Source organism: Zootoca vivipara, chromosome 5, assembly GCF_963506605.1.
Source record: "Zootoca vivipara chromosome 5, rZooViv1.1, whole genome shotgun sequence".
In the NCBI taxonomy this organism is placed as follows: domain Eukaryota; kingdom Metazoa; phylum Chordata; class Lepidosauria; order Squamata; family Lacertidae; genus Zootoca; species Zootoca vivipara.
The window spans coordinates 85,341,975-85,356,378 of record NC_083280.1 but is presented as its reverse complement, the minus strand read 5'-3'; the positions used below and the strand labels follow the sequence as shown (position 1 = coordinate 85,356,378).

Here is a 14,404-nt window from a genome sequence, read left to right as displayed (position 1 = left end):
TGATGAATGTTCCTCCATGCGTAAAAAAAATTGACTGAGCAAGCTTGTTAGTTAGGGAAAAGACTAGGCTGAAACCTTCTCCTTAACACCATTTTCTATGTGGAAGGGGTTAATTGCATATGGGAAAGGGGTTCAGTGATGTGAACTATCTGTAATATATAGCCCTGAGATGGCTCTACCATCTCCATGAGAATTGTTTGCCTGCATTGCAACTGTACCATGCGCTCTTAGCACCTCAAGATTAATAACTATGGCTTGTAAGCAGTCAAACCTTGATGCCAGTTGTAAAATCAGATTAGCCATAAGAATAAGAGGAAGTTAACCAAAGTCAGGATCTGTACAGGCACAAATAGGAGAACTTGAAGGAAATGATGTGCGATAGGCAAGAGAATGATACATACGTTCACTCCTGCAGAAATAATAGCATTTTAGAGACTGAAGTTCTACCTTAAAAAAATGAATAGTGCTGTGTTTTTATCTGGAAAGGATGTACAGTGGTACCTCTGCTTACGAATTTAATGCGTTCCGAAAGCACATTCGTAAGTCGAAAAAAATTGTAAGTCGAATCCCATAGGAATGCATTGGGAGAAAAAATTCGTAAGTCGAAGCAACCCTATCTAAAAATTCGTGAGTAGAAAACATCCTATCTAAACCGCTTCCAAGATGGCAGACGGAGCTCCGTTCATCAGTAAAAACATTTGTAAGTAGAGGTATCACTGTAGATGTTTTAGCACACACAGCTCTAGTGGCATTTACAAGATACTTGGCTGCTATCTAAAACCAGCCAAATGAATTATATTTAATCTTTTGCTAAATTTGGCTTGTAAATAGGATGTTACTCTCTCATCTCTGTTACAGCTTAGTTCGCACGTCCAGTAGCTTGCTGTCAGTGCAATACATCATTTTGTGTATTGAACTCGACAAAATCCACAGATTTTATCAACAAGTTGGTCTTGGCTCCAGCTGAATGCTGCTCTTGCATTATGCTGATCAAAAAATTACTGTAGGTGAGAATTATATTGCAGCTCCGAGTCCCTGAGCTACGAAAAGTGCTCAGATTAGTGCTCTGGGAAATTAGATTATTGTGTACATTGCGAGAGCATATTGTCTGATTTCAGACTTGACGCTTTAGAAAGCTCACTGTGAATAAAAGGAATGTAACCGTTTCACAAATGGCATTTTAATAATTTTGGACTTAGAATTCTTCATATAAAGTAATGGCTTGTTTTAACTATATTTCAAGCCAGCAAATAATGTCAGCCTGCCGTAGCTGATGGTCCAATGGTCTAGACTATCGGGAGTCATTTTCCTTGGTTAAAGCATAATTTAAAAAAAACAACAACTCAACAACCTCTGAATGCCAAACTTGTATGAGTCATGCACAGATTTTTGTATTCCAAACAGAACAGAACAGAGTGATAGCAGGCTGGTGACAGTTCCTCAAGCTTTCTTCTTCTCCCCTCCCCTCAGGGCAAGATGGTCCTTCAAATACCACTGGGGTGATAGTTGGGGGGAGGAGGAGGTAAGGTACATGAGCAAGGCAAGAGGTTCATAAACAAATGGAAGCTACCGTATGCAGATGTCCCAACAAGTGACATGCCCCTCCTGCCGCCAATCCTTGAAAGAAGAGGTGGAGTGAGCTGCTAAGACTGGCTGCATTAAGGCAGTGAACATTTAGGGAGTGAAACATAACTTTGCAAATTTCTTCAGTGCGGGGTCTTAACAATAAGCTTTTGGGTGTGAGGAATTCAAACCTGCTGTTTTTGAGACTGGGCAGCATTTAGCTTCGTAAGTCTACATTTGCTGAAGAAGCACATAAATTGCTTTCAGAAAACCAAATAATTTTAGTGTTGCCTTCTGAAAATGTCAGGTGATGCTTAATAATAATAATAATATAACATAACTGCAAGTACTGGGCAATCATTTTTAACGATTTCTATGCAATTTCGCACACAGTTTACTCGCCAAGCAAAACTAAATTATATTAATTTAACTGAAATATCTTTTGAACCCCCAAGTCATGTTACAGCTTTTTAGTACCCCTCATTTTTGGAATATGAAAGTTGAAAAATTCAACGTGCCCTATTGCTGCATAGTTCCACCTATGAAGGTGGTGTCTGTGAAGGTTTGTTTCAGTGACAAAACTGGGTCCTACCCCTCTGCCTCCAGCAAGCAACTTTTAAACCAAAACAGGCCATCGGTTAATAGTTTTTAAATGCACATTGGCATGTAACATGTAGTTTTCCCTAAACATTGGCCTTTTTAACATATGTCATACATGCTTCAAATGAAACCCGCTTTATGCAAGAGGAAGGACCATTGCTCAGGCGCAGAGTGCATGCTTTGCATCCAGAAGGTCTCAGACTTTAATCCCAGCAGCTGGGAATCACTCCTGTCCAAAACCAAGAAAAAGGGCCTCCAGCCAGGGTTAAGGGTACTAAGAGCTAGATGGACCAATCTTCTGTTTCTGTGTTTTACATTTTAACTAGAAAAAGCACCCTGCCGTGGGAGTAGGAGTAAAGAGGATATGTTAAATAATCTGTGTACAATGTGAAGGAAGATGGTCTATCACAGTGTTTCCCCAACTTGGGTCTGCAGCTGTTTTTGGACTACAATTCCCATCATCCCTGACCACTGGTCTTGCTAGTTAGGGATGATGGGAGTTGTAGTCCAAAAAAACAGCTGGAGAGTTTGGGAAGCACTGGTCTGTAGTCATACTGCTCCAGAGTTGGCTCCCGTCTGTCCCCTACAGGTAGCGGGACTGACATTAATTTCTTTCTCACAATGTTTCCTCCTAGGGTGGAAAATGCTTGCACAAAGCTTGTACAGGCCGCGCAGATGCTCCAAACGGACCCTTACTCAGTACCTGCTCGTGATTACCTCATTGACGGATCAAGAGGAATCCTTTCTGGAACATCGGACTTGCTTCTGACATTCGATGAGGCCGAGGTGAGCTTTCTAATGCCAGTTAGCAACACCTACGCAATACCTGGCTGCAAATTTAGAGCGCTTGCCTGGATATTGTTTTCTGCATTAGTGGTTTATAAAAGCATGATTCATAAAACCAGGAATGAGTATTGGGGCTGGGGAGGGTTTTCCCTTGCCCTCACTGAGTTGCACACCATGCGCAAAATTCCTGTCTTCTCCGGCTTGTATTAAGCCAGAGTTCCCTGTTATGTCCAAACTGGCTCTGAGCTCTGGCTTAATGTTGTTAACAAGCCAGGAAAGTAAGGTAGAGTGACTCTGGCTAAAATCTGCACATCACAAGAGAGTGGGAAGGAAAAGGGAGAGCACTCCTGACTTCATAAAACACTGTTTATAAAGCCCCCAACAGTTGTCTGAACCACAGCATTGAAAAGTGTGAAATGCATCAATCAACTTTTCATGATGGTATTACATTCGTACCTTGGTTTTCAAAAAGCTTTGTTCTTGAACGTTTTGGCTCCCAAGCGCCAGAAACCCGGAAGTGACTGTTCCGGTTTGTTAACTATTCTTGGAAGCCGAACGTCCGACGGGGCTTCCTCAGCTTCCGATTGGCTGCAGGAGCTTCCTGCAGCCAATCAGAAGCTGCGCTTTGGTTTCTGAATCGAACGGACTTCTGGAACAGATTCCGTTCAACATCCAAGGTACGACTGTACGTGTTTTTTAAAGTAAGATTTTTCTCACCAGTACTCTTTATTGAAGTTTATTTCTGCATGTTTTGAATTAACATTATACCATGCGGTCCTGGCATTGAGAATAAATGCAAGATGTTCCTTAGCAGAGACAATGACTGTATTTTTTCAGTGCTTTTTAGTTAGTACTGTAGAGGCTTAGGAGAGGTGCATTAAAGCGAAGCTTATCAGCCATGCTATGAGTATCCTTGGCGCCTGGTTTATTAGCAATTACTCTCCCATTCCTTATTGATATCATTCAAGATAATAGCTCTTGAAATTATGGAGCAGTTAATTTGCCTTCAGGGAAGCTGATTTCTGGAAAGGGCTCACTCTTTCCCCAACTTTGTGATTTTGGTAGCGGGTTCTCAAACTTGCACTGTCACGCTGCAAATATTAAAGAAACGATAATATAATGCAACTTTTGGCTGAAGCTTTAAAATGAAACATTCTCTCCCGTGCTGTGCTTAATTTCACACATTCAACAGTGCTCATATAGCATCTAAATATAGAAGGCCTGCATTTTATTTCAAGGGATTTTGCATTCATTGCTGCACAGAGAACATTACTTGAAAGAACACGATGGGGGGAAAGCGACCTAGGAGGCAGCTTTGTGCAACTCTGCGGGCATCTTTTTCTGTTGATGGGTAATGGGTAGAGCAGGCACCCCCAAACTTTGGCCCTCCAGATGTTTTGGACTACAATTCCCATCATCCCTGACCACTGCTCCTGTTTGCTAGGGATCATGGGAGTTGTAGGCCAAAACATCTGGAGGGCCACATTTGGGGATGCCTGGGGTAGAGCACTGCACCTACCAGACATTCATCCCAGAGCAACTAAACGTGGTGTTTTATTGTGAGGGAAAACAGACCTATTGCAAAGTGTGCGGAACAACACATGTTTGTTGCCCTGAAAAGAAATACAGTTGTACCTTGGTTCTCGGAATGGCTTAGTTGTTGAACAAATCGGCTCCCGAACACCGCAAACCCAGAAGTAAGTGTTCCGGTTTGCGAATGTTTTTCGGAAGCCGAACATCTGACGCGGCTTCCGATTGAGTGCGGGAAGCTCCTGCAGCCAATCGGAAGCTGTGCCTTGGTTTTCGAACAGTTTCTGGAGTTGAACCAACTGCCAGAATGGATTAAGTCTGATAACCAAGGTACCACTGTATGCTGGAAAGCAGTGGGTGTTTGTTCAAATCACTTCCCCCATGCTGTGGCGTGTCTCTCCGTATTGCCACTGACGTTGTGCATGCTCTGCTCTTGATCAGAAACAGTGCCTTTAACTTGAAGTCATGTTGGCTCGTTGTGATAAAAGGAAAAAAAACACTAATGATTACCTTTTTTATTATTATTTAAGGTCCGTAAAATCATTCGTGTCTGCAAAGGAATTCTGGAATACCTAACAGTGGCAGAGGTGGTGGAAACTATGGAGGACCTGGTCACGTACACAAAGAACCTAGGGCCAGGTTAGACATTCCCAGTATTCCTCTTAGTGCATTCTAGCAATGTTTTACCCAGCACCTTGAATAATGTGGAGATTTTCCCCCTTCTCTCTCTCTCCTGAGCTATGGGAGGCACCGTTGCTTAGTGGCCAAGCTCATGTCTTGCATGCCAAAGGTTCCAGGTTCGAACCAAGAGGCTCTGCCTGAAGCCTTGCCCCTGCCAGCCCGTGCCCAGTACTGGGTGCAAGGCCACTGCAAATGAACACACCTCGCTTGTGAGAGTAACTAGAGCTAGAATTCGTTGGCTCGAAATGGGGCATTGCAAACTTCAGGGTCTCTGTGGGGTCCCTGTGTTTATAATCAGCATTCGAAATTCGCCAGGCACATTTTGCGCCTGGCTACCGGCCACTTGGCGGCCAAATGAAGGTTCCCCGTCGCCAGGATGGTGCCTGATGTCTCCACCATCTGGAGGTGAAAGCCCTGCAGATCCTTGGATCTTGACTGTTTTCACATACTAATACCACATCCTGTAGAATTCTATCAGTTAAAATGTTATTTGCACAATCAGAATGAATTTCAGGAACCAAGAAGCCATTTTGAAAAATACGGCTTTTGAGCCATTCCGTTTTAGCAACCGCTATCGTCGTCGTCGTCATCATCTGCAGTTTACAGAATAAAATCAAAATATAAAACCGCAAAATCTATAATCAAAATAAAAACAACAACAACCCAATAACCCCCCCCAAAAAACCCACATTTTAAAAGAGCATAGTAGCCCTTGTTTAAGGAGCCATTTGGCGCCTAGTTTATATATCTGAGTTTCTAATGCTGATTATAATATATCACCTATGTGTTTTCTTGAAGTGTGAGAAGTGTTACCTCCCTGGAGGTGCTATATGAATAAAACCTTTGCGCTTAGTGCCGTCCCCTGCATACTTTGTGAACCATTGACCCTGATGTGGTAGCAGCATAGAGAGGCGCATAACCCTCTTCCCCCCCCCCTAACCAGTCTGCTGAAGCTGGCAAACAGTCACTATTTGTGGGTTATGACAGTGATAGCCCTGTTTTTAAACCATGCGCCTGCAGCATCCACATATAAATTGGCAGTGGAGAGCGGGGGACGGAATGGGATCACAAAATCCTTAACCTCTAAAGAGAAGCTTTGGATTCTTCCCTGCCCTATCTCCCTGGGTCCCATTGTCTCAGGGACTTTTCCTTCTAGCCGGACTCAGTTCAGGAGCTCTTTTCTTCTGGCATGCCCCTACTGATGTTAAACTTAGCCCCTCTAGACCTCTCCCCCTTCCCACTTTATATATGAATGGGGGAGGCAAGCAAATACACAAATGCCTCTGTCGCATCCACTTTGACCCTGAGGAATGGCCAAGAGGAACAAACCGTTCCTGACCCAGAAAGGGAGTCAGGAAGGAATTCAGAAGCAGGACGAGCAGACAGGCACTCCCCAGCTAGCTCGACCATAGCTCTACATGGAGCAGAAAATCAAGGGATTCTCCAATATCGATTAAAAAAAATGGAGGTAGAGAAAGAAGCAAGCATGACTCTGTGTTCCAGAGAGGTACGCAGAAACACTGAATTTTTAAGAGCAGATGAAGGACAAAAATGGGGTGAGACCGTGTCGCTTGCAGCCAGAGACAATGTAAAGCATTGCCCACAGCAGCTGTTTCAGATATTTAATACATCAAGCTGTCAAAAATTCCTTTAAGTGAGTGCTGTGGTCTCAACTTGGAGGTCAATGAGGTTTCCGCCCTTTTTTATTGTCTGACTTTGTAATTTTCTGGGACTTCGTAGGGAGTGGAGTTTTCTTGCTGTAGGCCTGCCTAGCCAAGGCGCTGGATAAATTCAAGACTTGGAATGTATATTTTATCCTGGTGGAGGCCTCTGTTTAGATAACACTTACTCTAGTCGATGTGTCTTCTATTCTGGGAGTTCTATCTGCCTTTTGCTGGCAGGTCTTGCTTTCTTTATATTCTCTTCTCACTTTCTGAATGTAGTGTGGCCTGAAGAATTTGTGGGACAATTAGACTCGGGCCACCAACTCTACCCCAAACTTGCCCAAATTACGGGATGCTGCTCCAATATCTGCCTCTACTCTTGCAATCCCATAGGCTGCCCATTTGCATTGGATAACTGTTCATCTTTTTTGTTATTCCCTTCCTAATTAAACGCATCATTAACGTTGGATATGCTGACATGCATTTCTATTTCACAGAAACAAGATGGCATGAAAGTGAAAGGAAACGTTTTTTTAAAAACAGAAGCATAAAAATCAAGGCAAATAATTTCCATGTTTCTGTTTTAGAAACGTTTCCTGTCCTTTTTGTTTACGTGTTTTGTTTTGCTCAATTGCTCTAGTAGTTTTGCTGTGGTTGTTTATTTTTCATTGGCTATCTTGGTCTGCTGGCTGCGGCCAGAGTTATCTCCTTCCTATTGCTGCCACCTTTTGGGGCATGACCTTTTCTGGTATGAAGCTCATAATATTTGGATCACTGTCTCCCGAGAGATGTGCAGACGATAGTTCAGAGAATAAATATAATCAATGTACTAAGTTGGGAACATATTAAGACTAGTAGCATCATGCCTTTTTACGTCGTGGAAATGATTTTTTTTGTTCACCTGATCGTGTTTCTGATTGACGTGCCATTCAATGTGGGAAATTTTGTATTTTATATTTTGTACTTTAGAGTCAGCTGCTATTGTTTGATCTAAGCATCACCTGGCTATTCTGAACTGACTGCCTTTCCCACTCCTGTTAGTTGATACCTTCAGTTAACAAGGCATAGGGCCTTCTTGGTAGTGGCGCCCGCCCTGTGGAACGCCCTCCCATCGGATGTCAAGGAAATAAACAACTACCTGACTTCTGAAGGCAGCCCTGTTTAGGGAAGTTTTTAATGTTTGATGTTTTATTCTGTTTTTAATATTCTGTTGGGAGCCACTCAGAGTACCTGGGGAAACAGCCAGATGGGCGGGGTATAAATAATAAAATTATTATTAAGATGCATGAGAGTTGGGCCTGCAACCTTCAGCTTGCAAAGTGCATAATCCGCTACTGAACTACAACTCTCCAGTTGACCATTTGGAATAGCTGGGATCAGCATTGGTATTGGAACAGCGTGGGTCCATTTTTGCAGATGCTGGGTATACTGACCAAAATGCCTGACAGCTGAGAAAATCCTTTGGCTTGGAAGTGCCCTTATTCATCTGGATGGCTCCGTCAGTAGAGCATGATACTCTTAATCTCAAAGTCGTGGGTTTGAGCCCCACATTGGGGGGGGGGAGTTTCCTGCATTGCAGGGATTTGGACTAGATTGCCCTCGTGGTCCCTTCCAGCTCTATGATTTCATTATATTATTATTATTTATTTCATTAAAATATTTATGTACTGCCTATTACACTGGCATATAACAGTATCATAAAACATGATAGGTAAAGGTAAAGGGGCCCCTGACCATCAGGTCCAGTCGTGTCCGACTCTGGGGTTGTGGCGCTCATCTCGCTCTATAGGCCAAGGGAGCCGGCGTTTGTCCGCAGACAGCTTCCGGGTCATGTGGCCGGCATGACAAAGCTGCTTCTGGGGAACCAGAGCAGCGCATGGAAACGCCGTTTACCTTCCCGCTGGAGCGGTCCCCTATTTATCTACTTGCACTTTGATGTGCTTTTGAACTGCTAGGTGGGCAGGAGCTGGGACCGAGCAACGGGAGCTCACCCCATTGCAGGGATTCGAACCGCCGACCTCCTGATCAGCAAGCTCTAGACTCTGTGGTTTAACCCACAGTGCCACCTGGGTCCCCAAAATATGATACAAATGTGAATTTAATCTAAATGCAGTGATTTAGGACATTTCTCTTACCCCCCACCCCAAGTCAACTTTAAATAGCTTACTGCGTTCATCTTAGCATGTCACCAGTGTTAGGGTGTGTGCTTTGTTTTTTCCTAAATATGGAAACAACAACAACAACACAACAACAACAATTTTATTATTTATCCCCCACCCATCTGGCAGGCCTTGTTTTTCCAAGTGCGCTTGCCAAATAGTCCTTTGGGGGACTGGCCAGCTTGCATTGTTTTCTGTTAATGGCACATAGATGGGAGTGAACCCATGGATCATCTAGCCGAACCCCTGGCAGTGCAGGAATATGCACTCATATGGGGGATCAAACCCATGACCTAGTTAGCAGCACCATGCCCTGACCACCTGAGCTAATAGTTTGTGGAGAAGAGAGCTGCCAAATGTGCACCTCAAGGGTCATCAGCTCCCGATCTCCAACTCTATCCCCCTCACTTGGAGCTGCAACTTGATTGATGGGAATGAAAGTGTTTCTAAGTTAGCGCAGGAGATTGTGAAAGGGGGCAGCTCACAAATGGTCTGTACTGTCACCTGGAGAGGGCTGCTGTTTGCCTAATGGCTGGGTGTATATAGAAGACTAAAGAGACATGGGTGGTGCTGTGGTCTAAACCACCGAGCCCCAGGCTCACCCCATCATGGGGACTACAACTCCCATCACCCCTAGCTAACAGGACCATTGGTCAGGGATGGTGGGAGCTGTAGTCCCAAAACATCTGGAGGGCTGAGTTTGCCTAACCCTAACTACCTAACCCCCTAACCCCCTAACCCCCCTAACCCTAACCCTAACCCTCCAAAGGGTCACAAATTGCTGACCCGATCTCTTGATTTAGTATTGGTTTTTGTGTTTTAAAAAAGCCAGTTGCCTTAGAAAATACCATCCGTTGAACACTGGGGATACACTATTTGAATGAATAGTTGTACAGCATCTTTGCAACTGCGGAAATGTAACATTTAAAATTGCCGTTTGGCGTAATCTTCTCCTGCTTGAAATTGCGAGACCGTCAGGGAAATACCGTATCGCATCATGACTTCCTTGACTCCCTTCACATAGGGATGACCAAGATGGCCAAAATGATTGATGAGCGGCAGCAAGAGTTGACTCACCAGGAACACAGAGTCATGTTGGTGAACTCCATGAACACCGTGAAGGAGCTACTGCCGGTTCTTATTTCTGGTAGTATTATTATTATTATTATTATTATTATTATTATTATTATTATTATTATTTATTTTGCTTTTCCACAAGATTAAAAAGTGCTCTGAAATGCATTGGGTTGTGTTTGTGCCCATTTCATAAAACCACATGGGAATAAAGCTGCTCCGGTAAAGGCACGTCGAAAGGCTTTTGGAAACGGAAGCTTTCAACGTGCCTTGTAAACCAACTATGGGTAAGTTAAGCGAGTGGTTTTATTTGTGGCTGTCTTGGAAGGGAAGCTTGTGCCTCCCAAATTCTGGCTTGCATATCCTGTGTGTCTCCTATTTAAGCTCTCGGAGCTGATCTCGCTGAGACATGTGAACTGATGGGCTATTTATATGTGATTATATCTGCGATGCTTCTCTGTAACTGAGCACTTTATTTACGGCCTGATTCTCCTTGAGGTAGACAAACTGGTTCCCTTGTTTAATGAGAACTAAGGAGAGAAGGATATATCCAATAGTACGTCCTGCTCTGTCATAGGGTAGGAAACCATAGGTGCTGCTGCTCTTTTGTATTTAAACTACATGGGCTATAGCCCTCCTCTGCCCCAAAACCTTCCTTACAAAGCATTACAGTTGCTGTTGGTGGGTAGAGGCCCGTTTAGCTTGAAAAATAAACAGAAATCGAGCACCTCCTGTTTCTCGTTGAATTGAAAACGCCTGAAATTAAACTGGATGTCATAGTAACTTTAATTAGCTTCAAATCTTTGCTTGCCAGAATGCCACGGATTTAATTTGAACAGTAATTATCTATTCTGCGCACCCCCACCCCCACCCCACTTTCCCGCTATCAGGCTTACAAAGTGACAAATTTATCAAAATGCAATTACGTTTAGCTGAGGCGTCTGAAAGGAAACCGAGTAAAAGCAAAACGTTCTATAAGAAGAGACGGCAACCAAAACTGACTTTTAAGTCATAGCTGCCCAACCCTTGAAACCTTGGACAGAAGCTAAAGTTTCTGCTGACCGTCTCAGAGAGACATAAATGGGTCTGGCAGATTATCTTCAGCAGTGAATTCCCCCTAGTTTTTAGCGCAGGTCGGTTAAGCTCTTGAGACATAAAGTAAGGACCAACCTAACTTCGCAAGCGACCAAAGTGACCACAGGAAGAGAAACTGGTACATGTGATCTGATATCATATGTACCCCATGACTTCTTCCAGTACAACAGAGGATGGTGGGGTGCAATTCAAGATGTTGGTGATCTAAAGGTTGCATCCTGGTATCTTAGGATCAAGGAGGGCCTCCCTCTGTGTGGGGCCAGTACTTTGGGTAGCCATGCATTCAGCTGGTCCTGCACTGAGTTTAACTCAGTATTCCTTGCATGAACTGGGCAGTTTGAGTGAGGCTGCAGCAGAAGCATTGCATGCATTGATGGCTATGATGGACGTCACAAACAATTCAAGTTTGTGAAACTTAAACATGCATCCTTGTTAAGTGCGCCAAACATAATGGGAAATGATCATCTACTGCAGGGGTGCACAAACCAGGCTTCGCTTTTCATAATAATTTTTATTAGTTTTCAATTGCAATCCAATAATAGACTCATTATAGCAATACCACTTTATAATACAATTATTAATACCAATAGTTCAAATACAGAATTCCATAATTTAGAAAAGGTGCTAGAATTGATGGCTTGATTATTCGCTTTATTTCTGGGTTCCAAAATCTTACTAATTTCCATTACATTCCGGTCATGATAATAACCCCTTATACTACAAGTGCAATATTAATAACTTACATTCATGCTGACACATTAAATGATTTATAAAACTACGAGTGAGGAACTCAAACTATATCCTTGTTCTTCCTGTGTGTGGCTCAAACCAGGCTTGTTTGATCCATACTTTCTTTTTGGTCAGATCAACAAGACCTACCAACCAGAACCATGTGCAAATGCCACATCATGAGAACTAAAGAACAGGGTTCCCCCATGCACTTTCTGAGCTTAGGAATTAGTTTTCAATATCAGAACTGAACTCAGCTCACAGTCCTTTGGCACAAAAGTCTATTCTGGTTAGCTTCCTTCATTTCAGCAGCCAGATTTTAGTTGGAAAGAAGTTGCTTTGTTGTTGCTATTGTCAAACAGTTTGGCCCCAGGAAGCTTTGAAGATCCGCTGCAAATCACCCAGAGATTGACCTGTATATCTCTTATCTGGTTTCTGCCCATCCCGGATCTGCTGTGATCATAACTTTATTACTCTTCCTGGTTTTATTCAAAGAGGCATTTTGTACAGCATATTGCATAATAACCACCTGATAGGCTTTGCTGTGTAACCTTCGCAGCTATGAAGATTTTTGTAACAACGAAAAATTCCAAAAGCCAAGGAGTAGAGGAGGCCTTGAAAAACCGCAACTTTACAGTGGAGAAGATGAGTGGGGAAATAAATGAAATCATCCGTGTTCTGCAACTCACGTCCTGGGATGAAGATGCTTGGGCTAGCAAGGTGGGTCTGTTGTCCACTTTCATAACAGCATTAGAATTATCCAGTCCCAGTTACTGTAACTGGTTTCAAGAAAACATAATCCTTACTTGTAACAAGTCACAAGGTGACGCTGGCTGATTTGGTGTAAAATACCTTCTTTAAGATGGTGTTTAATAAATACTTTGTTAGTAACAAGTAAGTGAGCTATACAGTGGTACCTCTACTTACGAATAACTCTACTTACGAATGTTTCTACTTAAGAATGGAGCTCCGTCCGCCATCTTGGATGCAGTTTAGATAGGATTTTTTTCTACTTACGAATTTTTAGATAGGGTTGCTTCTACTTAGGATTTTTTTCTTCCAATGCATTCCTATGGGATTCGACTTACAATTTTTTTTGACTTACGAATGTGCGTTCGGAACGCATTTAATTCGTAAGTAGAGGTACCACTGTATTAAGAATATTACAGCATTGCTATGCCTCCTTCATACAATGAAATTGTATTTGTATTTTATTTTTTGGCATCCCTTTAGGAGAACAAAGTAAATAGCTCAAATTGTGTGATCCTCCAAGCCATGGTTTGGACGATAGGAATTGAACTATGGGCTTGAGTGCCCTGTTCCCTGCCCCCTTGGGTGCAGATTCCCTCTTTGTTTCCTGTGGCGCTGTAATCATAATTTGCTCTGATGTCCGAATTTTGACGTGTGCTTAGCACTTGCCCTGCAAACCAGAATTGGAACCCACACTTCAAACCCTGATATTTTGTTTTAAATTCTTGTTTGGAAAGTTCTAGCCTTAGTTTGCCAGTTTGGATGCCATGGCAAAGTCTAGTTAGAACGGAACTGGAATGAAAGAGGGGAGCCTGTAAGCCTGTGACTTGTTCATAACCTGAATTGAGGCACTCTAGTTTTTTATAGCAGCCCATTGATTTTCAGTAGCACTTACTCCCAAGTGACTTGACTCAATTAAGATCAAGTTTCTTTGAAATCAATGGAACTTACTCCGTAGTGGTATGAACTCGGATATGTTTGATGCAAGTAAATTATACAAGAAGACAGTTCTTTTTTTCATTTTGTAGGAAGATCAGTTCTTGAATCGCACACAAAAAGCACCAGAATTATTTGTATACTGAAGGATCTCAAAAGATACTTGTTCAGTGACCTTGGAATGTAGGTGGAGGTGCAAATAGAAAGTTATAGTTCCTGGACTTAATGGTCTTATGGTAGGGGTGGGCTCCTTAGGTAGCCATGTATGTTCACATTTCTCTTCTTCTCCCCATCCTCACTGTCATTCTTTTCTTTATACCTGCTTCTACATTACTTGTGTATTAGAGCAAAAGACCAAAACAAAAAACAGCTTGCGAGCCCTGATGAAAAAGAGAGAGAGAGAAAGGAATACCCTGAGAATGTGCTGCTTCACCTTTTAAACTCACTTAAATCACCACAACTGCAGGAATAAACAGAGTTTGCTTTTGCCGCAGCATGTTAACTGGGGAACGAACACCATTTTGTGGTTGAAAGGGGAAAATATATTAATATTAATAATAATAATATATTTTCCCTTTCAACCACAAAATGGTGCTCGTTCCCCAGTTAAAATAGGGACCCAGGTGGCACTGTGGGTTAAACCACTGAGCCTAGGGCTTGCTGATCAGAAGGTCGGCGGTTCGAATCCCTGCGACGGGGTTCGAAAGCACGTCAAAATGCAAGTAGATAAATAGGAACTGCTACAGCGGGAAGGTAAACAGCATTTCCGTGTGCTGCTCTGGTTCGCCAGAAGTGGCTTTGTCATGCTGGCCACATGACCTGGAAGCTATACGCCGG

At 42.9% G+C, this 14,404-nt stretch overlaps 1 protein-coding gene across 2 annotated transcripts in view; it reads left to right on the top strand.

Annotated features, from left to right (window-relative positions):
- VCL (vinculin) overlaps positions 1-14,404 on the top strand; it is a 79,303-nt gene that overhangs the window by 26,951 nt on the left and 37,948 nt on the right. For both annotated transcript variants that reach the window (XM_035138681.2, XM_035138683.2), the window contains exons 3-6: positions 2,799-2,949; positions 5,010-5,118; positions 10,008-10,130; positions 12,441-12,601. In XM_035138681.2, the coding sequence (XP_034994572.1) occupies positions 2,799-2,949; positions 5,010-5,118; positions 10,008-10,130; positions 12,441-12,601 (544 nt within the window). The remainder of the gene's footprint in view (positions 1-2,798; positions 2,950-5,009; positions 5,119-10,007; positions 10,131-12,440; positions 12,602-14,404) is intronic.